At 44.2% G+C, this 18019-nt stretch overlaps 1 protein-coding gene across 1 annotated transcript in view; it reads left to right on the top strand.

The window, feature by feature from the left end:
- Positions 1-18019, top strand: part of LOC133532693 (endoribonuclease Dcr-1) — a 59011-nt gene that overhangs the window by 27041 nt on the left and 13951 nt on the right. The window contains exons 20-32 of the mRNA XM_061871463.1: positions 145-254; positions 2057-2247; positions 2856-2993; positions 4091-4269; positions 5703-5873; positions 6450-6576; positions 7443-7619; positions 9162-9279; positions 10026-10125; positions 10842-10927; positions 13043-13206; positions 15463-16002; positions 16707-16859. Of these exons, the coding sequence (XP_061727447.1) occupies positions 145-254; positions 2057-2247; positions 2856-2993; positions 4091-4269; positions 5703-5873; positions 6450-6576; positions 7443-7619; positions 9162-9279; positions 10026-10125; positions 10842-10927; positions 13043-13206; positions 15463-16002; positions 16707-16859 (2254 nt within the window). The remainder of the gene's footprint in view (positions 1-144; positions 255-2056; positions 2248-2855; positions 2994-4090; positions 4270-5702; positions 5874-6449; positions 6577-7442; positions 7620-9161; positions 9280-10025; positions 10126-10841; positions 10928-13042; positions 13207-15462; positions 16003-16706; positions 16860-18019) is intronic.

Raw genomic sequence — 18019 nt, 5'->3', positions numbered from 1 at the left:
ATATATCGTTGTCTAAGTACCCTCAACACAAGCCTTATTGAGCTTACTGTGGGACTTAGTCAATTTGTGTAATAATGTCCTATAATATTTATTTTATTTATTTATTTGACTGTGACAGATTGCTTAGTATTTTATTGTAAACAGGTTCATGCGTTTCGTGTTCGCGGATGTGTTGCGCGTGCGTCGCCGCGGCATGACGCTGGAGCCGGAAGCCTGCACACACAACAACTACTACGTCGTGCCTACTGTTAAAGGTATGGACTTGCTTTTTTTTTACACATTCACCATCAGCGACCCGCTGAGCGGCTTCTCTGTTATGTGTATTTTTTTAAATTGCATATAAATTTTAATTGTATTTTTTTATTTAATGCATGTTAGTTATAAGATGTAATGTTTTGAAAAGATGTGTTCCGCCGAGTTTCTTGCCGGTGCCATATTGGAATACAATCCTACAATTGGCTACTTGACAGTTTTTTTGTAAATAATGTCAATCGATCTTGATTTTCCTGAGGATCAAATGTCTATATAGGACTAATGGCATTTAAGCAACACAAAGGTCAGAAATGAGAGTTAAAGTCTGACGCTCGCACTCGACGATTGAAACGCCTCTAACAAAATGATAATGTGATGACGTCACATTACATTAGTCTGTCCTAAATGTATGGAAGATAAAAAAAAAATGCTATTGTGACCCTGAAATATTGCGTTTATGTATATAGTTGTCATACAATTTATTTTTCAATAAAATGTAAGGAATCGACTGGTACCATTTTATTTTTTCTTTTTAAAAGTTATTTTTTTTAAATTCTTTTATAATATCAATATGTCGTTATAAATACCACTTTTTTTATAATGAATGGCTCATTTTATATCCATTTATCTAAATTTTGTTTTAATACTCAACATGTGCCAAGTACCCAGTCACCTAATTTCTCGCCTCGGCAATAGCATATTAAATTAAAGATCGTTCGACATGTTTCACTGCATAACGAAGAGCTTCTCCCAACCCATCATTTGACAATAATGCCAAATATGAGGGTAGTTTCTCGCCTCCCCTACCGCCGCCGTCGGCCGCCCCGAGTAATCGGTCGCACACAGCTGCAGCCCGCAGTCTGCGTCGGACCACCCACGCACGCTTCCGATGAAGAAGCTTCTAGTTATAATTAAGCTATTCGGCTTAAAAAACATGAGTGACTACACTCTGTATCTTTAGGTATTTAAATAAAAGTAAACAAACAATTTGTAAATTTTCGGGTAGTTATAACATTTATTGGTTAACCAACCAAATACAAAACCGCCTGGATCTGTCACTGAAGGACCTCACTTTAACCATTGACATATACATCTAAGGACGGGCCTAACGGGCACTAAGAATGGTGCTAGTTCAATGGTGTTACTCATGATTTCGAGCCCATCGTGCAGTCTCATGCAACTAGTTGCGACCAATCGCGCGCATGATGCGAACTCATCAACCAATCGCGTTGCGGCGTTAGACTGCACGATTGGCTCGAAATCATGAGTAACACCACTGAACTAGCACCATTCTTAGTGCCTTTAAGGCCCGTCTTTAGATATATATGTCAATGACGTTAACCTACAGTATTTGAGCATGTAATGTTTTCATCTACCCTCAGCTGGCTTAGCCATTTGAGGGTAGATTTTGTTTACTTTTATTTAAATACCTAAATATACAGAGTATAGGTTCATTGTATTTATTGATACGACCTTCAAAGCTTTAAGAAAAGAGTGTACTCCTATCTTAAAGGCCGACAACGTACTTACAACCACTCTAGTTATGGACGCCTATGGACACCCGGAGACTGTAATCGCTTACAAACAGGTGATTGTCTGCCGGTTGCCTCTTATATCATAAAAAAAAATTGTAAGCACAATCACGTCTGAAAATATCGATACGAAAAAACGTGCCAAAAATATGTTCACACCATCTTAATATATGGGCAATAAAGTCGTGTATACATATTTTTGATACTTTTTTTTGTATCGATATTTTCAGACGACCGTACCTGGTGTCTAAAATTATATTTTAATTGAACAGTAAACAACCCAGACGGCAGCACCAAAGTGGACATCGACTGGAAGTTCCTGGAGCAAATATACCAGTACACGGAAGAGAAGGCACACGATGAGCTGGAGAAGCCTGTGCTATGGACGGAAGAAGGCAGGAGGGACGAAGAAAAACGGCCCGGGGAAGGCGAAGTATGGGCGAGGAAGGACGATGGAACTAAAGTAAGTTAAGCTCAGAAATCTTTGTGGATTTTTTTTCTGTCTCGGGCGAGGCTCGAACCCTCGGATCACTAGCCCAGGGGTCGGCAATCTCTTGAGAAGAAGAGCCAACTGCAGTAGAAATTATAAGTTTAAGGAGTCGCAAATGTTGTTTACAGTACATATGGGGCTACTTTATAGCACTAGTGCGAGAAGTAGCATATTACGTTACTGTGTCGAATATTTAAAGGGCCATATGTACTGTAAAACGTTGTACGATACATGTGCGAATAGGTAATTCGCAACTCGTGTCGATTTAAAACACTCCCTTCGGTCGTGTTTTAATTTATCGCCACTCGTTTCGAATTTCCTATTTTTCGCACTTGTATCGTAATGTACTATTTCAGTTGGGTAAGAACTGTCAAGGGTTTAGTTGTATGGGTGACGTTTTCGTGATTTCTGGGTAGATCCCATAGTAAAAGTTCTCCTCTTCTTCCTCGCGTTGTCCCGGCATTTTGCCACGGCTCATGCCGCTGTGAACGTGTTAGAAAGTGACACGCATGGTGACTGGTGATAAAAACGCGACCATGCTACCTGATGAATACAAAAATTAGTATCGTTATTGTTTACAGTCCGAACACCAGGACAAGAGGAAAGTTAAGAAGATGGACAACCCACTGCTGAAGCCGGGCGAGATCTTCGTGTTTGACCCTGAAAAATACAGAGAGGCTGTTGTCACCCCGTGGTACAGAAATCAGGATCAACCTCAGGTACATGACACATCGACAGACAGACAGAGTTACGTTCGAATTCATAATACTAGTGGCTCTGTGAGCTGTAGCAAAGAGAATTTGAAATAGAGGATTATCAAAGAAAACTTGGTAGCCACAGTAAATTTACTGCCATCTTTCGACACATGATTATAACTTTTAGGACGCGATTTGACTTTGATCGTTATTCTTTCACTGATGTGTTTTAAATTTGTTAAATATCAAAAAGTGGCGCCATCTAATAGATCAAAGGCCAAAGGTATGGCGACATCGTTTCGAGCGATGGTGCCACAACCTTTAGCCGATGCCCGGTAAGATGGCGCCACTTTTTCATATTTAACACATATGAGCTGCTGAACAACAATGGAGATGGATAGGACATACTATTCGAAGAGGGGAAACGAATAATGCTACCATAGCCTTCGCGTGGAAACCGCCGGACGGAAGCCGTGGCTCCGGGCGTCCGGTACACTCTTGGCAACGGTCCGTCCAAAGAGAGCTAGGAGCGGTCGGGTTGAGCTGGAGCGAGGCCAGAAGGCGAGCTGAAGATAGGAAGGCGTGGCGCGAGCTTGTGAAGGCCCTTTGCACCTCTGGGGTGCTTTAGGACAACAACAACAACAACACATATGAGCATACCCCGGGGTTTTCGGTGCGGGAATGTTTTCTTGTATTTATAACTTTGTCTATTGTAAAATAATTACCAAACTATGAATTAAAAATAGAAGGTAAGCTTCAAATGCGCTTAGAAATATTAAAATAGTATTGGTTTTTATAGTTTTAACCTGTTTTTTGGCTAGTGTAAAACATTTCCGCACCGAAAACCCCGGGGTATGCATATGAGTGAAAGAATAAGGATCAAAGTCAAATCGCGTCCTAAAAGTTTGAATCATGTATCGAAAGATGGCAGTAAATTTACTGTGGCTACAAAGTTTTATTTGATAATCCACCTCTATTTCAAATTCTCTTTGCTACCCACGGCCAGACTGGTCGTCGGTTATTGTGTACTGTCTTTCACATTATTCCGAGTCTACGTCTGTTTTCATACAAAGTTAATAATATACTTTATGAAGGACTTATTACTATATCTTCTCTTCCAGTTCTTCCTAGTAGCCGAAATATGCTCCAACCTGACCCCGGACTCCGAGTTCCCGTCCGACACGCACACAAGCTTCCGAGATTACTACAATAGCAAATATGGAGTTACACTCACACAGCCGAACCAGCCTCTGTTAGACGTGGACCACACCAGTGCCCGGCTCAATCTGCTCACGCCCAGGTAAATACACACATAGCGACACAGCACAGCGGATGTCATTCCAGATCTAGAGCAGAGCCCAACTGGGGAAGTACCTCCGCCTTACAGAAAACCGCAGCCAAATAACACTAGACCCTACTCATAGTGTTGTGTTCCTGCCGGTGAGTAAGGTTGCTCAAGGAGGGTGTGGAGCGTTAGGGTCAGCAACGCGCATACTGTAACTCCTCTAGAGTTGCAGGCGTGTATAGGCTACGGAGACTGCTTACCATCAAGCGGTTTACCACCGACGTCATATAAATAAGATAAGATAATATACTACTACAAGAGCAAATATGGCGTCACACTCACACAGCCGAACCAGCCTCTATTAGACTTGGACTACACTAGTGCCCAGCTTAATTGAAATTAAATTACACAATTAACAATAAAATTAATTAAAATTAAATTACACAATAAACATTACATAAAAAATTCAAATTAGAGAAGTAACATCAATAAAAAAATTCATCTTCAATAATTTTTAGAGGCCAAGCATTATTGTTTTTTTCTTGTATCTTTTTACTGAGGTGTGCCAATAAAGAGTATTCGATGTATCTATTGTCCCCCATTTATTGTTAATAACGCAGTCAAATGTATAATTTTTGCTTTAGTTTGTGTCATCCACGATGACGCGCAGATTTCTCTGACTTTGAATAACATGATATTTCTAGTCAAGGCACGCGTCTTCGTGAATGACTCTATATATACACGGATCCTCATAGAACGACCCTCCTCGCAAGGAAATTGCTGCGCGAAGCAGCTCTGTTTTGTAGACATGTCTCGGGCGAAGCAGACGCACTCGCGGCCGCTATGCCTTGAGCGAGGCACGTCTCCACCGACCGAGTCGCCTCGCGAGGAAATGTGAACCCGCTTTAAAAAACAATCCAATTAATTTTTGACATATATTGATATTTTTTATTTCTTATTTCTACAGATTTTTTATTCTTGTGTCATTATAAAATTACTATTTATTGTTTTATGTTAAACTGTAAATATTTTCCAAATTTGTGCCTACTTTGTATTAATCTAGTGTAATGATTATTGTGTATCTTTAATATTTTTGACAATGTATGCTTAATACTAATAAATGAATATCAATATATGACATCTACTTCATTTTATAACTTGAATTATTAGGACAAATCTTGCAAGTTAGATTTGACCCACTTCCTGGTTTCCGATGAAGCTGAAAATATGCATACATATGTGAGTCGGGTGACAATGCAATATTATGGTACCATCAAGCCGATCTGATAATATAGCCTTAGGAACTCTGTGATAAAACAACGCAACCTAATTGTGTTTGGGGTTTTTAGAATTGTCTCGATGAGTATTAGTTGCCTGTGGAAAAAAAAGGACAGTCAGCTATAAAAGCTTGTACCAAAAATGATATGCCAAAACTTATTTATTTTCAGATACGTGAACCGCAAAGGCGTAGCCCTACCCGTCTCCTCAGAGCGCACTCGGCGCGCCAAACGCGACCGACTAGACCAGAAGCAGATATTAGTACCGGAACTGTGCACCGTGCACCCCTTCGCGGCGCCACTGTGGTTCGCCACCGTCGCTTTACCTTGCGTACTTTATAGGTTAGGTCAAATTGTTTTTACAGAGCAGGCAGATAGTTTTTTTTTATGTCTCTCACCAAGGATCTGTATATTACAACGTGCACGTCTACGCACACATCCGGCGTGCACAAGCCTTTAGCGGTTGACGTCAAGCGTGCACGCTCGGAGTGTGAGTTTTATGACCGAGACGACAGTATCAAAACATCTGGTTTATATTAAGCAGATCGCCATTTTTAAGCTACGATTTCTCAGAATTTTAATGCATCCCCATTACTAGGAGAAATAATCATAGTCCGTTGTTGATCCCAGGAAGAAGTTGATGTGAACAATTATCACTCAAATACCTAAAATTCAAAATTCAAAATTTTATTCTGCAAGTAGGCCTCAAGGGCTCTTTTACAAGTCAATACAACATTTATAGTAACATCATATAGTGACATGAAAAATACATAACAACATTTTATAAATACAACAGCCAATACCTGGGTAAACATTACATTATAATAATCTTAAAATAAATAATTAAATATAACTAATAAAATATAACTATAATTGCTCAAAACGGGACATTTTGGAGAAAAGATTGTTTGTTCCCAGAATCAACGCACTACTAATAGCAGACGAAATACGTCGCGGCGTAGCGGCAGGCGTGGCGCTAGGGGTCCCAAGGGTCGGACCCGGGTTCCAATGGCCCCCGCTTGACTTTGGATGGAGCCTGGCCGAGGTAAGACGCTATCTTACTGATTAAATATAAGTTTTTACTTACCGGTACTTAACTTTGCACCCTTTCAAAACACCAGTCCCATTGCTTTGTCTAACTGAGCTAGAGTTAGACCAAGAGATTTTGATAGCACACGCAGTGCAAGTGTTATTTTATACGTCAAACTTCTATTAAATTATTACGCATAAAATCGTTGCAGACTTATCTTGGTCTAACTCTATCAACACTTAATTGATCCCCGGTCTTTTAGTTGGAATACGATTATTTCGCTAGCAGACGTCCATTCCTACTCGTAACATACAAATTAATTTAGGTACAGTCGCCGTCAGATATACGAGGGCTGCCTTTTAAGTTCTGTCGTTTGCAGTCTCCACCGACCGAGCTGCCTCGCGCGGCAATTTCCTCGCGAGGCGCCTCGTTATGTGTGGACCCGCCTGTTTGTTGACCGCTCGCCCTGGGCAAACAACGCTAGGGTTGACTGTTTGATAATTTTGTTCTTCTATATTTTTTACAAGTTTTTATTTAACTTGCCCTGTTAGTACCCATGTATTTATGTTAGTTTGTTTTGATGGGGATCAAATCGTTGTAAGCTAAATTTGACCCACTTCCTGATTTCCGATTGAGCTGAAACTTTGCATATATTATTATATGTAAATCGGATGTACATCACTACAGGTACACATACAGGTACTATGATGACATGGAGCTGATCTGATGATGGATATAGGCGGTGGCCATGTTTCCATAGTTCCGCCAAACAATGCGACCTAAATGTGGATTTTTGGAAAGAAAATTCAGTTTGCGATAAAAGCTTGTACCAAAAATTTTACTTTTGCTGAAAACGTTTATTAAATATATCTTCAATTCAGGTGCTGAGCGCTGACTCTGAGAAGAACGAGAAGAGGAAAGAAAACGAAGAGGAACCGAAAGATGAAGACGAGATGGAGTTGGAGAAGGAGAGAGAACACGAGGAGAAGAAAGAGACGGAAGAACCTAAGGAAAAAACGCTAAACGATATTTTGCAGGAGAAGGAGGATGCCGAGAGCGTAAGTTAAAAAGTTTCTACATGGACCAAGTTGATTCTGCACAGACTGCAATGACGAAGTGTGAAAGAGTCTTTTGTATGAAAATATGACGTTTATTATGGCCATCCACACTTTGTCATAGTCCCCTGCAATAATATGTTACTCTACGAAGGCTGCGAAAATATGTAACACGCTCTTAATAAGATCCGTGTCAGATAAACTAACACAAAGCCAAATAACACTAGACCCTACTCATAGTGTTGTGTTCCTGCCGGTGAGTAAGGTTGCCAGAGCTCAACGAGGGGCGGGAGGGGGCAACGCGCATGTAACTCCTCTGGAGTTGCAGGCGTACATAGGCCACGGAGACTGCTTACCATCAGGCGGGCCGTATGCTTGTTTGCCACCGACGTAGTATAAAAAAAAAAGATATTTTTTATATATTCTTGCAGGTGACTGTCAGTTTAAAATCGGTATAGAGTTAACTTGGAACACATTGGAACTGATTTCAATGAGGGCTAACGTTTTCGTGCTCACCAGTTGGTGCCACTGTATTTTTTTAAATGCCACGTCGGTGGCAAACAAGCTTACGGCCCGCCTGATGGTAAGCAGTCATCGTAGCCTATGGACGCTTGCAACTACAGGGGTGTTACATGCGCGTTGCCGACCCTTTAAAAAACCTGTACACACCTTTGAAGAACCCTATACTGTATATCCTCGGAAAAACCTCGGCAGGGAGATCATTCCACAGCCGGAGCGTGCGCGGGAGGAAATTCCTCTTAAACCGCACAGTACGCGACCATTTAGGTTCTAGGGTGTGAGGATGAACACTCTGCCGACGGCGAGCGGTGCGGTGATAGAAAGCGGCCGTCGGCATCATGTCAAACAATTCCTCAGAGCACAGCCCATTGTACAAGCGGTGGAACACACAAGGAGGCAAAGTCTCTCCTTAGACTTAAAAGGTTCAATGCCGCTTATGAGTTTGGGAACTGTAGATGTAGGTCCAGAATAACAGAGTTCAAAATTCTACTATGCTTATTTTTTTTTAATCAATACGTTCTAATTTACACAAAGGTATTTTAATGTTTAAATTTGTCCACCTCAATAGGGTTGTTTCCAATTTTTTGAAACGCTTGTATTACGTTCTATATTAACTAAAAGTTGCCCTAAAATTCAACTTTTATACTAAAAACGGCTTTAAATATGTTAAATTAACAAAATATATTTTGACAGATGCTTTCGCGCCCAAAACGCTCTTTGAAAATTGTGTGACGTCACAGTTTACGGTTTGACACATGCACACTGTCAACAGTGTCAATCCGAGAGTTGTGATGTTTAGAGTTTGGTCACGTGACGTGTGCCAAAAGGTCTTTTAAATTCAATATTTACAAAAATATGGTCATTACAGGTCCCCTAAAAGTAGTTTAACATGTTCTTATAATCCAAAAGAATTTATTGGGATACAATTCTGCCCTAAGATTTGTAGATGGAAACAACCCTATTGTTAATTAGCATTTTATTTGATGTCACCTCCAATTTCGAGTTACCGAGGTTGGTATGTTCCAGGGTTTCGAAATCGGCACTTGGGACAACAACATGGCGTCCTCCATCCCGGAGCCGGCCGAGTTCGACGAGTTTCTAGAACCGCTGCCTCCCAACCTGACCTTCTGCACTTCCGCCTCCGGTGAGTCCTGTGCTCCTAGTACAGTCATCGAACATCCCGGAGCCGCCGGAGTTCGACGAGTTTCTAGAACCGCTGCCTCCCAACCTGACCTTCTGCACTTCCGCCTCCGGTGAGTCCTGTGCTCCTAGTACAGTCATCGAACATCCCGGAGCCGCCGGAGTTCGACGAGTTTCTAGAACCGCTGCCTCCCAACCTGACCTTCTGCACTTCCGCCTCCGGTGAGTCCTGTGCTCCTAGTACCTTCATCGAACATCCCGGAGCCCCCGGAGTTCGACGAGTTTCTAGAACCGCTGCCTCCCAACCTGACCTTCTGACTTCCGCCTCCGGTGAGTCCTGTGCTCCTAGTACAGTCATCGAACATCCCGGAGCCGCCGAAGTTCGCCGAGTTTCTAGAACCGCTGCCTCCCAACCTGACCTTCTGTACTTCCGCCTCCGGTGAGTCCTGTGCTCCTAGTACAGTCATAGAACATCACTCGCGCCACGTTTTGATATTTAATAAATTTAACACATCAGTGGAAAAATAAGGATTAAAGTCAAATGGCGTTCTAAAAGTTTCAATCATGTGTCGAAATATGGCAGTAAATTTACTGTGGCTACAAAGTTTTCTTTGAAAATCCACCTCTATTACCAGAACGTAATTTTAACTTTTATAAACGAATTTTTTAACGTTTCAATTACTAGTTTTGTCTAGTGATTGTTTTGTGTTAAGGGCACTTAAAAGGGTTAGTTAAATTTGTTGTCTGCAGGTGGTGCGAACTGGTGCGACCCTGTTCAGAAGCCGAAGAGCCAGTTCAACCCTTCGCGGACATTCTCCATGGCGGACAGCGATTGCTCCTACATGTCGAGGTAATTCACTTGCATATTTTTGTATGTTGTAAGTAAATATTGTATTATACACCAATAAATATACATTTTACATACATGTAAAACTAAAAATTCATTTTAAAGGTAAATAGAACCAGGTAACAAATGGCGATGTCTTCCAGACAACCTTTGGGTCGCAGGAAATGTGTTGTTACTCATAACATTATATAATACTTTGAAAGAAAGTATTTCATTAATTATAGGAATAAATCAACAATAGTATAAAGTACCTAGGACTGTCAGTATTAATAGGAGCGGGTAGAAACACACGCCAATAAGTATTTGCCGTCCTCAAATTGCTTGTACACGGCGCCCGATCGTAAGATCAGGCAGATTGTAATGTTCCTGTGTAATGTGTTGACGTTTGTCTCATTAAACCGACCGACCGACTCATTGCCGACCCTAACACTCCGCATTCTCGTTGAACTCTGGCAACCTTACTCTTCGGCAGGAACACAACACTATGAGTAGGGTCTAGTGTTATTTGGCTGCGGTCCTCTGTAAGGTGGAGGTACTTCCCCAGTTGGGCTCTGCTCTAGATCTGGAATGACATCCACTGGCTGTGCCCTACCACACAAAGCGAGATGACATTCACAATGCCCATACCTCTCTTTTCGACGTAGTTTAAGGACGTACCCGGGTCCAACAAAAACATAAAATGTAAATGTATATGGGTAAATGTTTCACAACGATTTCAGTGACTTCGACACGGACGATTCAGATCTGAACTCTGAAGATAGCGACGACACAGACACAAGCGGGTTCTGTAGCAGTAGAAGCAATGGTATGTTGACTTATTATTGATCTATCCATATGTTTTTCATAAAAATATTATATAACAAAAAAAAAAACTTTTAAGCAACTAAATGGCGCTTTTTTTTTAATTTGGAGATCCAACAGCTGTCACATTAAAATAGAAAATATAGTAGATACAGGAAGCCAATCATAGAAACTCACAGGTAGTGACATAATACTAAACTAAGATCACGCACTATTGCAACCACATATGTGAACAAAGCGAATACAAATGATACCTAATAAGGATAATGTGGAATTATCTAAAATAGTACTTAACTTAATTAATAGAATCAGGCGTTACTTTGCGGAAATCCATGCTAATTAAAACAAGTAATATTACTTTGCTAATCCGCGAGAAAATAACGTGTTAGTCAATCAGTGCTAACCCGTTATACTTACTTGCGTATTTTTACATGCAATTAATGTTCCCACCCTCCCACCGCAAAAATAAATACGCAAATAAATATAACAACCCACCACCAAAAGTACAAAACTCGACACGTGTTTCGCCTCTCTACGAGGCATCCTCAGGAGATGCTGGAGATGTTGACGGTATGACACCCGACAACTGACTGACTGTGGTTAATTAATTGCATGTAAAAATACGCAAGTAAGTATAACGGGTTAGCACTGATTGACTAACACGTTATTTTCTCGCGGATTAGCAAAGTAATATTACTTGTTTTAATTAGTACTTAACTTAGTAACATAATGACGACGAAGGTAAAATAGATAATAAATAAGTAAGTAATAAGTATTCAAGAAGGCGACAACACGCTCACTCAAAAGACTAGAAATATCTCTGCAATAAATTACGTCTCACGCTAGAAATGCTACAGTTGAACATATCTGACGGATCAATATCTTCAGACATTGGGCGTTGCTGGGTAATTCGAGTATTGAGACAATGATGGAAATCAAATGGTTTTTTATTTATTGGACACACAATTATCGAGCACTAAGTAACATAATGTAGCGAGAACAGTTCCGTGGTAGGACCAAGGTGTTCACTCGAGCGCAGTCAGTCGGAGAATGAAACACGTCTTGGCCTGCCCGACTCCATCCTAGCGCACGAAGTGGGGCTAGCTGGTTCGATGTGACGTCAGCTACCCGATCGACCAATCATAGCTGTTCGCGCACTACGCTACAATTGAGCGTCCGTAAATACCCGATCTGTCTCCGACATATCTATATCCAATTCATTAGACAGCTTATTTAGGTTACGACTTTCCTTGAGTTAATTATTGACTAGTTAATCCATCAATTTAATCGTGAAAGTACATAAATATTCCTGTGGCGACGATTAACTTCTGTGTTGCAGCGCAAGGAAGAATGTTTCCAATGACTTTGGTCGGACCATTTTATATCCACTGCTGACCAGCCACTTGCAACTGGTCGATCATGGCACATGCCGTTCGAGAAGTGACGTCACAGACGTAGTTTCTCATGTATTTCATCCATTTATCGAGTAATGCAGATTAATAGTACATTACGATATAAGTGCGAAAAATAGGAAATTCGAAACGAGTGGCGATATATTAAAACACGACTGAAGGGAGTGTTTTAAATCGACACGAGTTGCGAATTATCTATTCGCACATGTATCGTACAACGTTTTACAGTACGTATGGCCCTTTAAATGTTCGACACAGTGACGTAATATGCTAATTTTCGCACTAGTGCGGTAAAGTAGCACCATATATACTGTAAAAATTATTACAACATCTTTTCAATAAACTCCGCTATACACAATTAATAATAAGTAATATTAGGACATAATATTATCACTGTAAAGTCAAATAACAAATCTCATTAGTAGGTTAACAAATCATCATCATCATCAGCATCTTAACAAATTGTGTAAACTTCACTTGATGTCGAGTTAAGTGTTAAAATAGTGCAATATTTTTTTGAAATTTGACCTCAAACAGAAACAGGTCAGTTTCATACGTAATACAATTTCAATATAGGATAATATTAATGCCCGCCCGTCTCAACCCCGCACACCCCGCCGTCGCCAGTGCCGGATTCGTCCGGATTATGGGGTGTTCGGATTAAAGGGGTCCACTTAGTGTAGTTCTAATCTATCTTCCCTTTCCAGCGGCAATGGGCGTCCGAATAGAATACAAGACGGCTCACGAAGCGGAGGCGGTGGACGTGGAGCGGCGCGCCGCGCGGCCCGCGCCGCAGCCGGACCGCGGCGACGACGCGCGCGACGCGGCCGCGCACGCGCGGGCCATGCGCGCTGGCGACGCGCCCACACAGGTGAGGGTGACGCCAGGAGCTTCACGCTGCCGCCATGCGCGCTGGCGACGCGCCCACACAGGTGAGGGTGACGCCAGGAGCTTCACGCTGCCGCCATGCGCGCTGGCGACGCGCCCACACAGGTGAGGGTGACGCCAGGAGCTTCACGCTGCCGCCATGCGCGCTGGCGACGCGCCCACACAGGTGAGGGTGACGCCAGGAGCTTCACGCTGCCGCCATGCGCGCTGGCGACGCGCCCACACAGGTGAGGGTGACGCCAGGAGCTTCACGCTGCCGCCATGCGCGCTGGCGACGCGCCCACACAGGTGAGGGTGACGCCAGGAGCTTCACGCTGCCGCCATGCGCGCTGGCGACGCGCCCACACAGGTGAGGGTGACGCCAGGAGCTTCACGCTGCCGCCATGCGCGCTGGCGACGCGCCCACACAGGTGAGGGTGACGCCAGGAGCTTCACGCTGCCGCCATGCGCGCTGGCGCCATGCGCGCTGGCGACGCGCCCACACAGGTGAGGGTGACGCCAGGAGCTTCACGCTGCCGCCATGCGCGCTGGCGACGCGCCCACACAGGTGAGGGTGACGCCAGGAGCTTCACGCTGCCGCCATGCGCGCTGGCGACGCGCCCACACAGGTGAGGGTGACGCCAGGAGCTTCACGCTGCCGCCATGCGCGCTGGCGACGCGCCCACACAGGTGAGGGTGACGCCAGGAGCTTCACGCTGCCGCCATGCGCGCTGGCGACGCGCCCACACAGGTGAGGGTGACGCCAGGAGCTTCACGCTGCCGCCATGCGCGCTGGCGACGCGCCCACACAGGTGAGGGTGACGCCAGGAGCTTCACGCTGCCGCCATGCGCGCTGGCGACGCGCCCACACAGGTGAGGATGACGCCAGGAGCATCACGCTGCCGCCATGCGCGCTGGCGACGCGCCCACACAGGTGAGGGTGACGCCAGGAGCATCACGCTGCCGCCATGCGCGCTGGCGACGCGCCCACACAGGTGAGGGTGACGCCGGGAGCTTCACGCTGCCGCCATGCGCGCTGGCGACGCGCCCACACAGGTGAGGGTGACGCCGGGAGCTTCACGCTGCCGCCATGCGCGCTGGCGACGCGCCCACACAGGTGAGGATGACGCCGGGAGCTTCACGCTGCCGCCATGCGCGCTGGCGACGCGCCCACACAGGTGAGGATGACGCCGGGAGCTTCACGCTGCCGCCATGCGCGCTGGCGACGCGCCCACACAGGTGAGGATGACGCCGGGAGCTTCACGCTGCCGCCATGCGCGCTGGCGACGCGCCCACACAGGTGAGGATGACGCCGGGAGCTTCACGCTGCCGCCATGCGCGCTGGCGACGCGCCCACACAGGTGAGGATGACGCCGGGAGCTTCACGCTGCCGCCATGCGCGCTGGCGACGCGCCCACACAGGTGAGGATGACGCCGGGAGCTTCACGCTGCCGCCATGCGCGCTGGCGACGCGCCCACACAGGTGAGGATGACGCCGGGAGCTTCACGCTGCCGCCATGCGCGCTGGCGACGCGCCCACACAGGTGAGGATGACGCCGGGAGCTTCACGCTGCCGCCATGCGCGCTGGCGACGCGCCCACACAGGTGAGGATGACGCCAGGAGCTTCACGCTGCCGCCATGCGCGCTGGCGACGCGCCCACACAGGTGAGGATGACGCCAGGAGCTTCACGCTGCCGCCATGCGCGCTGGCGACGCGCCCTCACAGGTGAGGATGACGCCAGGAGCTTCACGCTGCCGCCATGCGCGCTGGCGACGTGCCCACACAGGTGAGGATGACGCCAGGAGCTTCACGCCGCCGCCATGCGCGCTGGCGACGCGCCCACACAGGTGAGACATATCTACATCACTGGGAGGACGACGCCAGGAGCTTCACGCCGCCGCCATGGTTCACATCTTTCCCTGTTTTGTTTTCCCTGTTATGTCCTAAAACTTCGCTCCGCTGAGCTGTTTCCACTAGAGCTGCGCTGAGCCCAGATAGGTAAATGAGGGCCTTCTATTGGTTCGTGATAAACACATCCCTCGCTACGCACCCTCGCAGGTCGTTGGTGGAAATGCTACCTTATCGTCGTACGGCTTTATAATAGCAGTTTATGTGACTGTTATCTATATAATGAAAGGCATTAAAATAAGAGTGTGGGTTTGTGAAACGAACGAATTTAGCTTGTACCATTGTTTCGTCTGCGTAACAATTTTATGTATAACATACGGCGGTTAAGACGTAACTTTTTATTGTTACAGTGCCTACAACAGTTCCAACAATCAGTCGCCGAACACGAACAAGAAATCATCCAAAAAGGCCTCCTTATACACCAAGATCAACCAATCACAGACATCCTACCCGACCCATTTAAGGATAGCCGAAAATCCGAACCCATACCACACGACGAAGTAAAAACAAGATTCGAACAACTCTTCCCATATAAAAACGACTTTTTAAACATCGAAAATGGACCAATAACCTTAGAAGCGATCGAGAAAAACAAACGATCGTTACTGGCTGAATTTAAAAATAGTTTATCAGAGGAAGAAATGAAAAAATACACTTGTTTCTCTATGATAGACGTTGATATGGATTCACCAGAGTATAAGAATGAGAAAGTATCGAATATAGGTTTTGATACAATGGAGAGTTATGCAGAGAAAGTGAAGCGTGTCGGTGAGAGGGAATTCAAACCGTATTATGAGGATAGTAAGGGGCAGAATGGGAAGGAGTTTGACTTTGATTTTCAACCGAGTTTGGAGGGGCACCCGGGGCCGAGTCCAAGTGTTATTTTACAGGTATGTGGCTTTTATTAGTTTTGAATTAATGTTTGAATTAAGATTTCGTATAGCAAACTATAATTGGGACTTTTCAAGTATGGGCTCCCAACTCAACTATAAGATTCTTTTCAATACGCTGTAGTCAACTATAAAAAAAAATACCAATCACGTGCCGCCGCGCTCCCATAGGAAAAATAAACGGGCGCGGGGTTTATGTCTTTGTCTACTGAGATACTCGCCAATTTTCATTAATTATTAAGGTTTTACAATTAAAAAATAATCATTTTAGATGTCTCGTAGAAAAAGTATTGTATACAATAGTGATATAATCAAGCTTTTCAATTTCGTACCTTACTTAGGCAACTCAGCAACACGGTACTCGACTGAGAAGTTCTCTATTATATTACGATTGTATAAAATACTATTAATTCTTTAGTACATTATGATACAAGTGTGCTACGTCGGTAGTTACACTCGAAAAGATATTATATACACATGGTAATGATTTATATGTATACACGTAGTCCTATCTGTGCCGGCGGGGACAAATAGGAATACACCGGATAATTGTATTAATCCATCATATCATCAAAGTCATTTTGGGAACTATCCGACGTTCGGGGATGACTCGGAGCCACCGGAATACACCGTATAAGATTTTAAAAGGAATGAACGGGCATGTGACACCACGGTAGAAAAATAAATTAAAATCTCTTTTTAAGGCGCTGACGATGTCGAACGCTAACGATGGCATCAACCTTGAACGGCTGGAAACCATCGGAGACAGTTTCCTAAAGTTCGCCATCACGGCTTACCTGTACTGCGCGCACCCTACTGTGCATGAGGGGAAACTCAGCCATATGCGGAGTAAGCAGGTAAGATAGTAAAAAAAAAAAACCAAAAAAAAAAATTAAAAATATTTATTCTCAGACAATCAATACAGTCCATATTTGTTAGTATCAACTTACAACCTATGTTATGTTACCTACCGCGCAATAAATTACATAGTTCACCCTGGCCGATAGATGGCGCTTTAGCCTTGGTCGACTGGAAACCATCCGAGACAGCCTTAAGTTTGCCATCAAGGCTTATTTGTACTGTGCATGAGGGGAAACTCAGCCATATGCGGAGTAAGCAGGTAAGATAGTGTTCACACTGGCCGATAGATGGCGCTCTATACTCGAACGACTGGAAACCATCGGAGACAGCCTTAAATTCGCCATCACGGCTTATTTGTACGCGCAACCTACTGTGCATGAGGGGAAACTCAGCCATATGAAGGGTAAGCAGGTAAGATAGTAAAAAAAAAAAAAATTAAAAAAATATATGTTTATTCTCAGACAATTCAATCAACTTACAACCTATGTTATGTTACCTACCGCACGATAAATTACATAGTTCACCCTGGCCGATAGATGGCGCTTTAGCCTTGGTCGACTGGAAACCATCCGAGACAGCCTTAAGTTTGCCGTCACGGCTTATTTGTACTGCGCACACCTACTGTGCATGTGGGGAAAATCAGCCATATGAGGAGTAAGCAGGTAAGATAGTGTTCACACTGACCGATAGATGGCGCTCTATACTCGAACGACTGGAAACCATCGGAGACAGCTTTAAGTTCGCCATCACGGCTTATTTGTACTGCGTGCACCTACTGTGCACGTGGGGAAAATCAGCCATATGAGGAGTAAGCAGGTACGAAGGCTTAGAAGTGTTCACATTGACCGGTAGATGGCGCTTGAGTGTTCTAAGCGCCATTTCTCGCCAGTGGTAAAGGCAGAGGATATCTAAAAATAATAAATTCGAATAATTTGTAATTAATGATTTGTATAGCAGGTATAGATAACAGAAAAACGAGTAGAAGGATCATTTGAGACATTCTATGCTTAAAGAATACGCTTCACAACACATTATCCTCATCTTTTTAAAATAATAGCTTTAGTCCAGTGGGACTATTTCGCCAGTATCAATATCTTTTAATACGACTAAAATTGTACGGTTAGTACAAGACTGTACTTTATTAGCTCTTACAAAT

This window comes from Cydia pomonella, chromosome 27 (genome assembly GCF_033807575.1).
Source record: "Cydia pomonella isolate Wapato2018A chromosome 27, ilCydPomo1, whole genome shotgun sequence".
Classification (NCBI taxonomy): Eukaryota; Metazoa; Arthropoda; class Insecta; order Lepidoptera; family Tortricidae; genus Cydia; species Cydia pomonella.
Note: the sequence above shows the minus strand (reverse complement) of the source record. Positions and strands in the feature narration are given on the sequence as shown.